Source organism: Lutra lutra, chromosome 8 (genome assembly GCF_902655055.1).
Source record: "Lutra lutra chromosome 8, mLutLut1.2, whole genome shotgun sequence".
In the NCBI taxonomy this organism is placed as follows: Eukaryota; Metazoa; Chordata; class Mammalia; order Carnivora; family Mustelidae; genus Lutra; species Lutra lutra.
This window is the reverse complement of record NC_062285.1, coordinates 16,825,949-16,842,335: the sequence shown is the minus strand read 5'-3', so window position 1 is coordinate 16,842,335 and position 16,387 is coordinate 16,825,949. Positions and strand designations below refer to the sequence as shown.

Here is a 16,387-nt window from a genome sequence, read left to right as displayed (position 1 = left end):
GGAACACCTTTTGGATACCAGGAGGTCTGTGTTCGTCTACGGAGTTATAGAAATGAAGTAGAACAGAAACTGTCCTCTGGAGCATCTACAGTATGGTAGGAGAGCAATGTGAAAAATGACCATAATACATAAGAAAATATGTTAATAAGCCATATTTTCAGGTGGTTAAAAAGCATAAAGATCCACATATCCCAGCAACCACATTATAATCAGATCAAGTGACCAACCAGGTATAAAGTAGAAAGGAGAGAGTAGAGATTGACCCTCAATTTCTCATCTGTTCTTGGGATTGATGAACAATCAAAGTCATTCATTTAAGTGGGGGAAAACAGCAGAATCCAGATTCAAGGTGTAATGAGTTCAAGTTTTGACAGTGAGTTTGATGCATATGCAAGGAATTTTTCAGCAAACATTTTTTAAGTCTGATGATTAAGAATATAAACAAGACAGTTCCCGACCGTAAGAGAGCAAAGAGTCCCAGGTACGCAGGGCCACAGAGAGAACTCCTAATTACCATAGGAAATGGATGGGGACTGTTGAAGTGCGTGTAACATTGAAATTAAAGATTAAAACAGAGTTGAAACTAGAGATGGGGTGTTCAGGGTAATCATGAAGCAGGAGAGGAAGTTTGGAAGTCACTGGTAAGCAAGCGTGCCAGTTATGGGAGAGGCTGACGTCAGCTAGAGAGAAAATGAGGAAGACCAAGGATAAACAGAGTTCCCAAGAATGGCATTCAAGTGGAAAATGGAGGAGAAGAAGCCACTGACAGATATTGCTTAGGAAGGAATGAAGAATCGTGTGACAAATCAGAAGTGAACATTGCTGCAGAAGAGTCTATGACACAGCCAGTAGTCCTGTCACATATGGCAGATAATTCAGGAAGGAAAAAATCTAAGAAGGATCAAAGGCAATATGAATCTCACTGTGACCTTATCCACAGGAAAAACTAGCATCGGCGGAATGAAAAGGGGGCTGGTAAACACAGATTTCTTTTAAATAGTATTTGAAGTACAGTAAATGGCAATGGGTTAGGTGTGATTAAGGTCAATGGATAGCACCAAGATGATGGTTTCACCATGTCTTAGGCTAGAGGGAAATTTTAAAAGGCATAAGAGTGAAAGGGGCTGATGAAGAAAGTTCCAGAAGAGAAGGAAGAGATGATTCAGGGAATAGATGGAAGGATGAGTCAGGGCAAAGAAGAATGATCCTGTTTGGATAAAAAAAAGTAAAGGTAAGGCTAGGTAAGATAAGGCACAGAGGAAGAGAACGCAGGGGGAAAAAAAAATCCAAGTGTTCGCCATGTTTTCTGTGAATTGGAAAGTACCATGGAGGATGGAATATGGAAATTAAGAAAAGTAGTGGTAAGATTAGAAGAGCTGTAGGGGATAGTAGGAAAGGGTGTTAATTAGATCCAAGTAAAATGATAGACAGAGAGAGGGTGCATCCACTCTGGGTTAAAACCCCATACACTTGGAAATGCCACCAGCAGGTAAGGATTGACCCATCTCCACGGGAGCAGGGCTGAAGAACAGTGGGGACTGGCTAGACAGGAGCCTCTGAGGGAACACAGCGGTATAGTTGATAAGGTGGGAGGGTCGATGGCAGGGTTAGGGGAAGTAATGGAATGAGGTGGAAGGAAAGGAAAAGATTCTGTTTTGAATCATCATACCTTGGTCTGAAAAGGAGTGTCACCAAATTTTCAGTGGGTGTCAAAGACCATTAACCCCAATCCTTCCTGCCTCTTAGATTACTCTTCTCAGTGACCTCTTCTGCTCTATGTCTCCACTCTCGTTCGTCTTTCCATTGGCATCATTCAAAAATATTCTAGTTTCTTCTTTAAAAAATTTCCTCCCTCAGCCTCACGTCCCTCTCCAACTACTCCCCTACTTCTCCCTGACCATCCACAGCCCAACTTCGAGAGAGCTGCCCACGCTCACTGTCTCCACTTCTGCATTCACCCAGCTTCTCACCTGCTCCTACAGTTCCAGGAAAATCACTCTCATTAATATCACGGGGGTCACTCTGTTGCCAGACTAATTGCCTAATCTTCCCTTTTGAGCCTTTAGCATGGCTGGTGGCAGGACACACTGCAAAGGAAATTCCCCCTTGCTTTGCTTCCAGGATGTCCCCTCTCTGGCTTTCCGCATTGCCTGTTCTCATCTTCACTCAAATGCTCACCAGCCTTAACTTCTCTTTTACCTCTCCTGCTTCAACCATATCAATGACCGTAGAGCTTACTGCTAAACATCCCTAGAATTCATCCTTCCCTGTCATCCCCAGCGTCACTGTCCTCTTTCTGTTTCAGATTATACTTTCCCTGGTTTATCCAAGTAACCTCTTAACCGGTCTCTCTGGTTCTAGATTTTCCTTCCTCCCACTCATTTTCTTTCTGAGACATGAATCCAATCCTTCCCCAACATTTAAAGGTCCCCCATGGCCTCAGAAGGCAATGCAAATCCTTGGCATGATTAATAATCCCTGCCACGAGCACTGCTTCTTGACACCCCGGACTCTCACATACCCTCAGCTGTAGGCAGTCACATGCACTTACTTCCCTTCTGCATGTTTCTGACCCTTCCCACCTCCCATGTCCCCTTCCTGGCTTATTAGAACCGCTCTTCTGGGAGTCAGCTCAGACTCCTTCCTCCAACCTTCCTGGACCCCTTAAAATCCACGCTGGGCTCCCCCACGTGGCCCAGAGCAATCCGTACTCAGTCTACACTGCCCTGCCTCCTGATGCTGACCACACCCCGGGCTGTCATCTCTGACTTCTGGCTGACTCCCTCCCAGAAGGATTCGTATTATGGCCATGGCTGGAATACAGATTCAGCTGTTATTAGATTATTGGAATTTTAACATGAAAGTTACTGAATATCACAATAGACAGTGCTTTAAGCCCTGGTGGATGGCAAGAGATCAGCTTAACCAGCTACAGGCCATTTTCAACTTCGTTTTCACTGAATCCAGGGATAAACAAGACAACGTGTGTCTTATCCCGGGGCTTCTGAGCTGCTCACCCCTTCCCCCTCTTCCTGCCCCAAGACAAATGCTCATACATAGCTCATTGGATTCCTACCTCATGCTTCAGCCATATCAAATCACAAAAAAGTCCACAAACACATCTCACACTTAGGCATTCACGCTCTGAACCCAGCACTTCTACCCTCCTACCTATCTGGAAAGATCAGCTCCACTGAAGGAGTGTGAAATAGGTGTGGAACTGTGTGTGAAGCCTTTCTAGAACCTTCCAGGTAAAGCTAGGCATCTTTTCTCTATGTACATACTTCCATTACAGTCCACGTTACACAGCCCTAGGATTTTTGTCTCTTGCTCTAGATTTAATCTGCTCTACAGCAGGGCTGTGTGTGTGTGTGTGTGTGTGTGTGTGTGTGTGTGTGTGTGATTTTTGTATCTCAACAGTAGCTTAATGCCTGGCACTAAAAGGCATTTAATAAACATTACTGAATTAATTGATTTAGTGGAGGATATTGGAAACCAAACCAGTAAATATCAGCTTGCATTTGTTCAACAACTCCTGACGTGCTTTCCAATCGGCAAAGCACTTGGACGCGCATTATCTCATTCTACCCTCACAGTAAGCCTGTGAGAGACAGGAAGAAGGATAAGGCACTGGCCCAAGGGACCACAGTGGCGGAAATGGAAGAGGAAACCAAGGTTCAAGAGTCTTTCTGCTCAATACCAAATTGTGCCTGTATTCAATGTTTCTGTGGTGGTCCAGTACATATAAGAAAAAAAGAAAAGAGAAAGGATTTAAGAAATGATCAATCAGGCTAGGAATCTGCTATATTTGTCTAGAAGAGAGTTGTGAATTAAAAATACGGTATAAGATATATATATACACATATATATATACACACATATATATGTATATATTTTGAATTTTATAGTAGCCTTGTTAAAAAAAAGTAAGAGAAATTAATTTTAATAATATATTTTTATCCAAATACTCATTCAAAATATTATCATCTCAATGTGTAATAATCAAAATCAAAAAGCATTGCTGAGATATTTCACTTAAATGCAGTCTTTGAAATCCAGTGTGTACTTCTCACATACGGCATATCTCAATGTGGGGGCTAAAACTTCATCGGAAATACCCGATCTGTATTTAGATTGCATAAAGTTTACAGAAGAAAAAGCAGATTCACATACCAAGTTATTTAAAATATACATAAAGGTTTCCCAATAAACTGAAACAAGTATCAGTTTTTAATAAATTTAAATTAAAAAATTAAAATGAAATACAATTAAAAACTGAGTTCTTCAGTTGCACCAGATACAATTCATATGCTCAACTAGCCACACGGGGCTACCACTGGCTGGTGCGTACCTAAGGAAGCTGAGGATCATTTAACTGAAATCTTTACGCTCACACAGGGTATAACTCGTCATTCGAAGGGGTATGTTTCTTTCTAATTAGTGGTTTCCTAGTCAGATTTTTTGCTTTAATTTCTTGTGCTCCTTGCAGAGAATAGTAAGGTTCCACAACTCCTCTCTACCAGTGACAGGATAGACTGAACACTTCTAGAAACATTTAAACCTTCCTTGGAGGCTAAGTGACACCGGAAAGCTGGGACTACCTTTTCAGTTGTCGACATTGATGTCAAGAAGGCTAAACTTGTCTGTCCACAGACTCTTGTTTTCTCTGCGAGGATGGGACTCCTGCTGTCTCCACTGCAAACAGGGGGAAGTGCAAGAAAATGAACTTGCTCCTCAAACCCCTGTGATGGGTCTGGTTTTCAGAGAAAACATCCCCCACCTCTGACCCTTCGGGGTAACCAAGTCTTTAAAAAGTAGTTTGTAGGGGCGCCTGGGTGGCTCAGTGGGTTAGGCCTCTGCCTTCAGCTCAGGTCATGATCTCAGGGTCTTGGGATTGAGCCCCACATCGGGCTCTCTGCTTGGCGGTGAGCCTGTTTCCCCCTCTATCTGCCTGCCTCTCTGCCTCCTTGTGATCTCTCTCTCTCTCTCTCTCTCTGTGTCAAATAAATAAATAAAATCTTTTTAAAAAACAATAGTTTGTAAGAGTAATTTTATTGAAAACCTAAGAATACCCTGAACTGTAAAATCAGCTTGAAATTTGGACCCAAACTTAGGCACAGGTGGCTGTTCGCTGGAAACACGGCTAGTGCCTCTGCAGGACTGAATGTTTCATTAAAACTGAATGTTATCCAGTTTCAATTAATTTTCATTTTCAAACTGGCACTCGATTTGGTGAGAGTATTGATGTTTATTTGGAATAAGTCAGGGATGTAAATACACATTTCCACCTGTAAATTTCCTGAGCTCTAAATGCATTCTCATTCTATGAATCACTCTGAGAGCATCTGCCCGTGTGCACCAAGCACTGTGCTCAGCACTGGGAATATTCCAGAAACGGAGATGTTACCATCTCTGCCCTCGTGAGGCTAGCAGTGCGGCAGGGAAGATGGCCCTTCACTGAAAATGTGCTGATAGCTAGGATGGGATGCTATCACAGAGAGTTAAGAAAGCCCAAAGCAGGGGAGCCCGACCTGTGCTGGAGGGTAGGACTGCTGTGGTCCTCCTGCCTTGGATGCCTTGGGAGACCTTGACCTTGCTGACACCAAAAGAAATCCTGTTCAAAATGCAGATTCCCTGCATAGCATAAGCCCAGTTCAAGTGCAAACACAAAAATGAACATGAAGCCCCATCTGGGCTGAAATTAAGATTGCTCGTTCTTAATAATAGAATTCTCCCACAAGCACATCTTCGGACCCCTGGTGTCATATTACTTTCCAGTTCCTTACAGTCAACAAGGTAGACATTCAGTTATCCCAAAGAAAAGAACTATCTGTACATTAATTCATTTTCAAGGCAGAATCCTTATTGATTACCAGAGACCTTACCCAAATCACGGGAGAGATTAAATACGGAAATGGACTTCTCTCCACACCCCAAGACAAGCGGGACACAGTGTGATCTCACTCGTTGTGCCGGTATTTCAATGTAAAAGAGTCGTTCGTCAATGTAAAAAGTTACAGTACCTTTTGAATAGTTCTATGATTCTTTTCTACCTTCTCTTTCAGAGTTATAATTTCATCTTCTGTAAACAAAAGGAAAGAGAGGCCAACCATGAAATTACAAGCTTACGGCCCTGTATTCAAGCTCCCTGCTTCAGGGCAGGCTGTACACTGCTGGCAGGCATGGTGGACGCAAGTCCTAGCAGGACTGTGACCTTCACAACTGCCCTTGACATTCACAGCCTTCTTCCTGCTGTTCAGAAGGCTGGTCAGATAGGGATTAAGAACTAAGTTCAAGATCCAAGTGTGGCTGAGGGCTGAAAGCTTTTGATCAATACTTGCAATAGACATTTTTGCTGTTAGTCACAGCCAATGCAAAGTGTTTTAGCAGATGGCACTTTATGACTCAACTACCAAAGCCTGAAAAAGTGGTATCACACCACATTAGAAGGGAAATGAAACTACACTGGTATGGTATATTTTATAGTCAATGGATACTGTAATCTATCTGATTTCATCAATATTTTGCTGTTAAGTGTTTTTTTTTAATTGCTTATTCATTGCTTTTCATCCCTGCAGGTAAGGGGAACATCATGTAAATAACAGATATACAAAGATAACAGTAGATGAAAAAAATACTTTAAAACACATGATTTAAATGGAACTTTTGCCAATGCTTATGGTGTGTAAAAAAGTGGAGTATGAGGCAGACCCATGATGATTTGTACTTTAATTTGTCCAAAATTGAAGATCATTCCATAGTAAATAGTGCCATATTTTCCTGAAGGGCCAACTCAGTTCCTCCACAAAGCATACCCCAATCTGTGTGCTTGAGTACTTAAAGGTTATAAATTTTAGATAATCAAGCAAGCATGTGAAACAGGAATCAGCAAAAGTTTCTTTCCTTTATAATATTTCTAAGTGAAATAGAGCACTGCTTAGTACATTTTTCAAAGGTCAGTGCTCAACTTGGGTGGGGGGGAGTGGAAAAACACCTTGATTTAGAATGGTACGAGAATATAACCACAAATAGACCGTCTTTCCCAAGCAAGGAACGCCATCTTCAATGAAAACCAAAGATGGCTCTCAAGCCGATCTTGTACACGTAAATAACCAAGCAAACGGATGTTCGGTGAAGACGACTGCCACCACGGACTTCATGAAGTGTCCGACGCATAGGTTTTTCTCAAAAACGACTGTAAAAGGTTACCTAGTACTGAATTTTCCTTTAGGTTGAGTCGGATCGCTTCTTCGAGCTCTGCAATGATCTGCAGCATTCTCTCGTTTGCCACTTTGTACTCCAGATTTTCCCTCTCTAGCATCGTCTCTCTGGCAAAAGCGTCCTGAAAGATGGGGAGATCCGCGTCTCTAAGCAGAGAGCCAAGCATTTAAATATGCAACACGAGACAATAGAGATGCAGAAGAGCTATCATATAATTTTCTGAATTCTATTACACACTTATAATATGAATAGTAAAAAGGAAGGAGATTAAATAGAGCTCGCTGGGAGAAAGGCTGCAGTACAGTCTGTACAAAGACCACAGCACATGGGGACATTTTATTGACAGGAATAATGCATATCATACTGTTTGTGTGCCCTCATCATTCAGGTCAATTCATTATGGAGGCTGCGCCCGGGGAGGCAGCTGGGGCCTCTCCACCCACACTTCCCTCTGTGTGTGTCTGAAGCGCTGTCCGCCTGTAACTAGGCAGGCTGGGGGGACCGGGACGGGCAGCGCCAGGGGGTGGCAAAGTGCGCGGCTAAGGAGGGGGGCTTGTTGCCTTTGTGGCATTTCCCAGTGTCGGCGCTGCCAGTGTCATGAGGAGCACATCACATGTCAAAGCGGTGACGTGTTCAGGCTGGGAGCCGCATGGAGCCCATCAGGCGCACGGATATCCACACAGTTGGTTTTCGGCTTGGTAGAGGAGCCACCCAGAGGCAATTCATATTCTGAACATTAACGTGGCTTTGCATGCCTGTCACACTGGGGACTGTGCAGGCGTTTAATGCTATTGAAGACTTCGGTTTAAATCTCTATGCAAACAGCGATTACCTTGTAAGAAGGTTTCAGGATAACTTACAACAAAGGACTTTAAAGTTATAGTTTTAGTAAAGCAAACTCATTTACATTTTTATTATGTGCGTCTTTTGTTTAAATCTTGCCATGTCCATTATGGGAGAGGCTTTTTCTTACGCAATAGAAGCTTATTGGGACAGCTACTCTTCCTTTCTTCTTCTTCTTCTTGTCTGTTTCAAAGCTATTGAAAAACATCTGAATATACTCTCGCTTATGGCTGTCTGGATTTTACTGCCACATATTTTTTTTTTTTTTTAATTAAGATGTAATGGGCTGGGAAGCTGGTGCAGAACTTTTTACTTCCTGATGGTAAAATATTAAACGATCACGTGACTCAAAATATTAAGGAGCACGCTAAAAAGTCATTATATTATTATGTTAAAAGAAATAGAAGGTTCTATATGCCTTGCTTCAGAATTCATATAGTTAACAGAAGTGCTTTCGAACTTTGAAGTAATCTTCAGACCAATTATAATGTATTCTTTTCGCCGCAATGCCATGATTGCCAATACACAAAAATAAGATCTCTCAAAAACAGAATCTTCACTCCCAATATACTGGGTTCCTTTCAGAATTGTATTTTTATTTAAATTTAGAGAGATCCGAAAATAAATTATTAAAATGTTTTACTCTGTGATCATAATGGCTCAGAAGGAAAATGAGTGGCTATAATTTCTGCAGTACATTTAATAAAGCCAGTACCTTCAACAGAAAGCTGCCTACTAATGAAGTTAGTCATATCAGAGTTAATTTTTAAAACGACGCTAAGTTTTGCACTAAACCAATACAAATCTTCATGATTTTGACCCACCACTTCATTTACATTATTTGAGCCCAACTCATTCTTAATTGATGAGAACTGACAAATCTAATAGTTAATAAACAGCTCTGTTGGAATAAAGGAAGAACCCCAGTCATTAATTTCTAGTCCCACACAGTTCAATTTGAAACCATCACAGAATGTACTTATAGACTAAAAAGGGATTTTTAAACAAACGAACAAACAAACAAATAAACAAGCAATATTTGTCTCCAAAGTCTTAAGCATACATTTCCTAACTAACATAATAAGAATATCCTATGACAGGAGCCCTCATTATCATAAACTAAACAAGACCTATTTGAATTAATCACACGAAGCATAAAATGTGTAAGTGGTGGCAGCTAATTCCTCGGTGCGTTTTCTAAAACTCTCGTATAAAAGCAGGAAACAAGGAAAACACGTTCAACTGGACGGTTTCCTCTTCATATCCATCTACGCAGACCCCGTCCTTGTGAGGTTAATCTTTAGCTCTGTCCCCACCATCTGTCAGCTGCAGGAACTGCACGTGATTAACTATTCAGACTCCCCCAGCAATGAGGACACTCATTAGCAAAATGAACAAAGGGATAGTTCTGGGCTGCCACGGTCATCTGTTACACTCTGAGTGGCAGGTTTTGTGGTGGTGTTCCTTCTACCATCTGCCCACACCACTAGTTTTTGGCTTATTTAAACCATGAGACTTCTCTAAAATAAACTGCGTTAATAAACTGAGGTTAAAAAGGAGGGAGATCATTAAAAGGTGGTTAACTACATGTAGCTATTTAAAGCGGCATTGTAGCTGCAGAGAGATCGTGTGGGATCCGTGATCGTTCTGGAATTTTAAACTTCTAAAGGAACCTGACAAAGTTTTCCTATCACGTTGTGAAAACGAGGACTTCTGGCGGTGGCTTACGCGCCATTCACCAGACGGGGCACGATCCCTGTTCCCTGGTTTCGGAATCCTAAACAGGTCCCGAAAGAATCATTTTGGAACGCTTGGTGTACGGTAGAGCCTTGTTACTCAAAGTGTGGTCCACAGCCCCGGCCTCACCCAGGAGCGTATGGGAAACGCAGCATCTCGGGGCCCAGCCCAGACCTAGTGTCAGAACCCGTGTCTTCACTGCAGCCGCGGGGAATCCACAGGCACAATAAAGGGTGAGGAGCCCTGTGCAGAGCCCGCATGTGCCTCTCAGCAGTCTCCCTTCTGCCTTATTGGTATCGCAATTCCGCAGGCTCCCCGGTGCTTGGACATCTCAATTTGCTGCTGGGGCTTGCAGTAGGCTTCTGATGCGTGCCCACGCTTCCTGACAGTCGTGGAGAGGAGCAGGTGCTCTCCCAGTGAGTGACAGCCAGGCAAGTGGCGCACTGGGGCGGTGCAGCCCTGCAGAGCCGCCACTCTTGACGGACAGCTCTGTTTCAGAGCTGTCAGCAGCAAACAGTTACGTTCCCTTCTGGGGGGTGGGGCGGGGAGGAGGGTGATGATTGCCCAGGTCATTTATGGGAGGGTAAGGGGGAAAAAAATGAAGTCTTTTCAAAACGGACAAATCCGATCGCTATTAAAATGCATGGGCACGTGTGCGGACATAGACATGCACACGGGCGCATGCGCTCTGACAGGCCAGCCTCCGGGAGCTAGCCTCCAAGGGACTGATCACCGGACAGCACCGCAACCAGAGAGCCACAGGGACAGATGGGTACGTCACGACGGTTTCCTACAGAGCTGAACTGGAAATGACGCTAGTCCTTGAGTGACGGTGCTCGGGAGGGATATTCGACATCAAGCCTGGAGAGATGAGGCTTCTATAACTTGAAGAGCTCCCTTTCCTGATTTCCATTTTGTTATAAATCTGATTTAAGCTCGCTGTCTATTAAAGTTTTCCTTTGCGATCACATTCTCATCAGATTTTTCTCGAAAACCGTTCTAGAGAGAGATATTGTGACTACCTATTAACTGTAAAGCTATTCATGTAATTGGACTGTCGGTAAGAATGAACTAGAATGTTTCCCTACTGCTTATTCAGCTTGCTGATTTCGAGTGGTTTCAAGTTCTCTCCACCGCAACTTTGAAGTTCTCCAATTCGTTCTCCGAATTGGGATTTCCAAATCTAACAGATGCTTGGTGGCTCAAGGTTGTTTTTTTTTTAACCACCAGAGGGAGCAGTTGTATAAGATGAAAATTCAAATTAAAAAAGATCTCTTCCAGAACCTCCATGGCGTGGAGTTTTAGGGAATCTTAGATGATTAAAAAAAAAAAAGTATCCTCCATAAGTTTACTTTGTATAACTCATGATCTGTTTTGCGGCCTTCATGTCCATTCCATGTTCCTGAAATGCACACCAGTCCCAGACGGCTCTACCTTGCCCTTAATCAAGGTGGGAGACTGGCACCATACATTTTATTGGGGTCCCCGGGAGCTGGGAGAAATGTATACTCCTATTTAATCAGGAGTATCTCAACTCCCTCAGATCTTAGGGTGTTTACAGAAATTGTGATGTGGTCTCCCTGGGGACAAATTATAGTGGAATGACCAGGGTGTTCAGGACGCCCTCCTGAGCCAGGGAACACCCTACTGATACAAGAGCAGCGTGGAGCCCCCCACTTCCCTTGTCCTCACGAAGCCACTACCCATCTTCATCCTCAGAGAGAGGATGTCAGAGGGAACAATGGCCAGGTTGAGGATACTTAGAGATATAAGCATTACAACGGAGCTCATGGATTAGTGTCCGGAGCTCAGTTACCGAATCGGGGTTGGTCTGAACAGGTCCTGAGGTCTGAGGTCTGTTCAGAGCATTTCACAGAATGTAAACTAGACAGTCACAAGGACTTGTGTTATTTCCTCGTAATGATAACTAAGATTTACATACTCAGCTTTCCTCAAAGAACTCAAAGCAATTCATGTTCAATACAACAGGTATCCTTCTCACAACTATTTCTTTTAGCTAGGTGGGTACCTGCGCACGTCACAAATGGGAAATAAATGGACCAACATCACCCTGCCCTTCTGGGTTGGATATCTTTGATCAAGACAGGATTAAAAGCCAAAAACTATTATAGTTGTTTTAGTCCTTTCTATTAAATTATTATCTCCAAAACATAAGGCTGGATTTACACCCAGGAAAAGGTTAAAGTAAGCGTGAAAACTGGAAATGCCTCTTCCATAGCAATCAGAACATGTAAAAAGGATATTTAATTTTATTAGATCTATGCTACCAACACTTAATATTATATTACTTAGGAGATACACAGGTTTTTTTAAGAACATAAATAATTCTAATAGATTATACAAAGTAAACACTTCTTCACCAATTAGTAAACAAAATCCTTCAGGATGAGACAAGTGAATTCCTTATCTCTTCTAAACTTGGAGTTGTAAATAAGATTACTAGCGTGAGATTTAGGTAAACTGTCGATTGTTCTTAAAGGGACTGGAAACGTGTAAGTGTTTCCTCCTAGTGTTGACATTTGGATGTATAATTCTTCAGACCTTTTCTGTGCATATCTATGCATGTGTCAATATTTACATGGATATGTATATACCTATAATAATATAAGCATACATTATAATAGTATAATATTAGAGTCTATTTTATATATACCTACCAACTAGTTAATTTGGAAAATCACGACCTTGACATCTTATTGTAGAGTATAGAGCTCCACATCCTTTTGTGGGCTTCAGGTTTCAGCCGGGAACTGGTTCCCATGCGATCTTCACCATGTACTAGTTGTGTGCCTGGGAAGAGTAGCTTAATCACCCTGTCTCTGCTTCCTCCTCCGTAAACTGAGCCAGGAGATGAGAAGAGGTACCACTGATGAGGTATGTGGTGCCTGCCAGTTGGCATTCAAAAGACTGTTATTCCTCTGGCCTCTCTTCTAGCCTCTCCGACTCAATCAGCTTCTTGCTCTTAGAATCTAATAATAAAGAGTCTTCTGTGGCTCTGAACTGTGGCTAGGCCACAGTCAGTGGCTCAAAGCTGACTTGAGATGAAAACGAATTCACTTTCAGCGTCCACACTTTCTAGAGCCCTTAAAATTCTCCTCCTTGTCGGGAGTTAAGCCTCTCCTCGCTCTCTCCTTCCATTTCTGTTCCCACCCGTCCTTTTGTCCAAGTAGTAAACCACCTTCTGGCTTCCTCTGAAGCAGGCAAACTAGGGGAAAACCCTTCAAGAATGTTCCTTAAAGGTCCTCCTGTTCTATGGCGTTTCCTGGAAGCCTCTGACATGGAGAGATCGCTAAACAGCAAAACGGGGCTGGAGTCTTCAAAATTAAAACAAAAGTCTACATGCTCTTCTAGAGTAGGACAATTTCTGCAGTGGGAAATAGGTTATTTTATTTCTATTATAAATAAAAATTGGGAACAATCGTATGGCTCCTATTAATGATGATGGGTTTTCTGGACTATGTCTTGAGGAGAAAAGGGTTGGACTGGCTGATGTTGTGTAGATACCCAAGATATACCACTTGTATTTCCTTTACTCTTGACCCAAACTTTTGGAAAGTTATAACTTTATGTATATATATTAAAGTAAATTATTCATTGCTTTGAAACTTACAAATTTTTGAAGTCTAGACTCTTCGTATTGATCTAGTTCTTCTCTTAATTCCTTAATAACTTCCTCTCTGTCCTTCAGTTTTTTTAACAAAACACTCATTTTGATGCTAGTTGATTCATGCACAAAAGCCTCTTCTTCCACCTCGAAGAATTGCTAGGGGGGAAAGCAGGATTAAAAATCAGACACTAAGCAAGCACCATCAGAAACTAGTTCATGTTTTATTTAAGCAACAGTCTTGTAAGTTATTTGATTTTTGTAACTTGCACACAATTTTCAGGAAATAACTATATTTATATTGAATGATATGCTAAAGTGACACAGAATATAGCACATTATGCTCCTATAAAACACAAAGCACAATGGGGTACTCTAACTGCATGGGCCACGCAAGTAATCACAGTAAACCTTAATTGTAAATTCACAGCATGGTTGTGAATGTCCTACTTGGATCTCGCCCTAGAAAGGAAGATAACAAAAATTTGAGTATGTAAAAACAGAAGTAAGTTTCAATGGTGCAACTAATTCCCCCAGTAGTTTGGTATGGAGATGTGGAGATAAGTATCTTTCCTTTTTTCCACAGAAAAGCTTTGCAGACCATTAATCTAGACGGACTAGGCTTCATTTGAACTTAGGAAACTGAGACCAAAGCAGAGGAAGATGCATTAAAATAGAATTTTTTTTTTCCATGCAAAGTTTTGGATAATGAACCACTAGGTATAAGAAAGTAATCTTCAGGGTCTATATGCATAACCATTCTAAAATAATGTAATTCTAACATATCATTCAGTTCTCTCCACATGAAAAAAAATGGTCATTTTTTTTCTTAAAAGAAATCAAATAAGCTGTTTTTTGATAACACTGATCAAATAGAAATTAAATGAAAAAAATACACTCTCAAATTGGTTTTAAATGAATTTGCATATTAGTTGATACTGTATATCACATAGGGTATTGCCTCTATTTTAATTCATTTCACATTTAATTCATTTGGCTCTGTCCATTAAGCTATGACTCTCTTGATTTCTACTGAGTCATAATCTCAGGGTGGTGAGATCGAGTCCCACATCAGGCTCTGTACAGGGCACAGAGCCTGCCTGGCATTCCTTCTCCCTCTTCCTCTGCCCCTCCCCTACTCACCCTCTCTCTCTCTTAAAAAAAGATTTAATTCATTTGACCTTATACCATTAGCATCCCCCATGTCATTAACATTTTATATAAGTGTAATTACTGATGCTTATACCACATTCTGCTCTATAGAAATGCCATTTTATATATATATATATATACTTTTTTTTTAAAGTTCTTCACCATACCGTGTCTTTATACCTACACCTCTGTCCACATTTCTGATCTTTTTTCTTGGCATAGATCCTTAGAAGTAGAATTCCTGGCCGGAGCATGCAAATGTTTTAATGGTCTTGATTCACTTTACGAATTTATTTTCGAAAAGATTGTGTGGTTTATATTCTACCTTGAGGATGAGGATGTTTGTTTTACTACATTCCCTGAATCACTGTATATTTCCTGTGTCTTACTATGACAATATATGAACACAGTATTTTCTTTTTGTTTTAATCAGCATGTTCACAGCCTTTTTAAATTTATTTTTTATTTTAAAAAAATTTTGTTTACTTACTTGAGACAGAGAAAGCAAGAGACAGAGCATGAGCGGGGGGGGGGGGGGGTTGCGGTGCAGAGGGAGAGGGAGAAGCACTCTCCCTGCTAAACCAGGGAGTCAGAAGAGGGGCTCCATCCTGGGACCCTGGGATCATGACCTGAGCTGAAGACAGATGCTTAACCAATGTACCCAGCCAGGCACCCCTGAATCAGCATGTTTTGATCACCAATCAAAGTGATGTTTTTTCATATGATATTATTTATGCTATATGTTTTGAAAATACTTAATTCTAATTATATGCCCTTTTACTGAGAACTCAAAATAGTTTTAGAACTTCCATTGATCTCTTTAGTAGTTTTACAGATTAGCTTTCCTATTCCCATTTGCTAGTGTAGAAGTGCTTCCCCATTTGCACTCAGTGCTCTGCAGAACCGGGTCACGACACCGGACAGGGAAGAAACGCTTCCAAAATGAATGCTGTTACTCACTTACTTCTGGCATATAAAACTCGTTTTCAACCCTAATGTGTAAAATCATATTGTCCATTTCGAACTCTTTTGAGAATTACAGCATGATTCTGGTTTTATGTGTTCACTGCTAATGTATTTGAGCACATGCACATACAAGGAACGTAGTAAAACCTAATCACATCTGCTAATACACCTAATATTCTATTTCAAAGTTAGAGTTACAAACTAAAATTGTTCCCTAATATATGATGAACACTGGTCAGCTGAGGAGAGTACGAGACCAAAGGAGAACTGAGAGTCAAGCTAGGAGCAGAACACTGATGGGCTATGTTGCAGTACTGTAAAAATCAGCATATGATTCTTCAGTACAGTGGGAAAGAGTGAAAGCAAAACAATCCACATGACAGTTCCAGCTTTTTTTTTTTTTTAAAGATTTTATTTATTTATTTGACAGAGAGATCACAAGCAGGCAGAGAGGCAGGCAGAGAGAGAGGAGGAAGCAGGCTCCCTGCTGAGCAGAGAGCCCGATGCGGGGCTCGATCCCAGGACTCCGAGATCATGACCTGAGCCGAAGGCAGCGGCTTAACCCACTGAGCCACCCAGGCGCCCCCAGTTCCAGCTTTTTAAATGGAGTGACGTCAAAGAACAGGGTTGACCGTGTAGAGCAGGATCGCTTGCGTCGGCAAACCAGCTCTCACTTAGTGCCCTGGGCCTCAGTCTTACTATCTGTAAAATGGGATTAATAGCAGTACCTAAAGTGCTCTGAGAATTAAGTAAGACAATTCACCTAAACCATTTTGTGTCTACAACACAACCGGTTCCGTGTTAGCCTCTAGCATTTGACTTCTGTTCTGTCTTGTCGTTCAA

At 41.6% G+C, this 16,387-nt stretch overlaps 1 protein-coding gene across 1 annotated transcript in view; it reads right to left on the bottom strand.

Moving 5' to 3' along the window:
* The window catches only part of C8H10orf67 (chromosome 8 C10orf67 homolog), a 158,705-nt gene that overhangs the window by 89,030 nt on the left and 53,288 nt on the right, over positions 1-16,387 (bottom strand). Inside the window, exons 5-7 of the mRNA XM_047743397.1 lie at positions 13,433-13,585; positions 7,210-7,342; positions 6,024-6,082 (exon numbers count right to left, since the gene is read on the bottom strand). Of these exons, the coding sequence (XP_047599353.1) occupies positions 6,024-6,082; positions 7,210-7,342; positions 13,433-13,585 (345 nt within the window). The remainder of the gene's footprint in view (positions 1-6,023; positions 6,083-7,209; positions 7,343-13,432; positions 13,586-16,387) is intronic.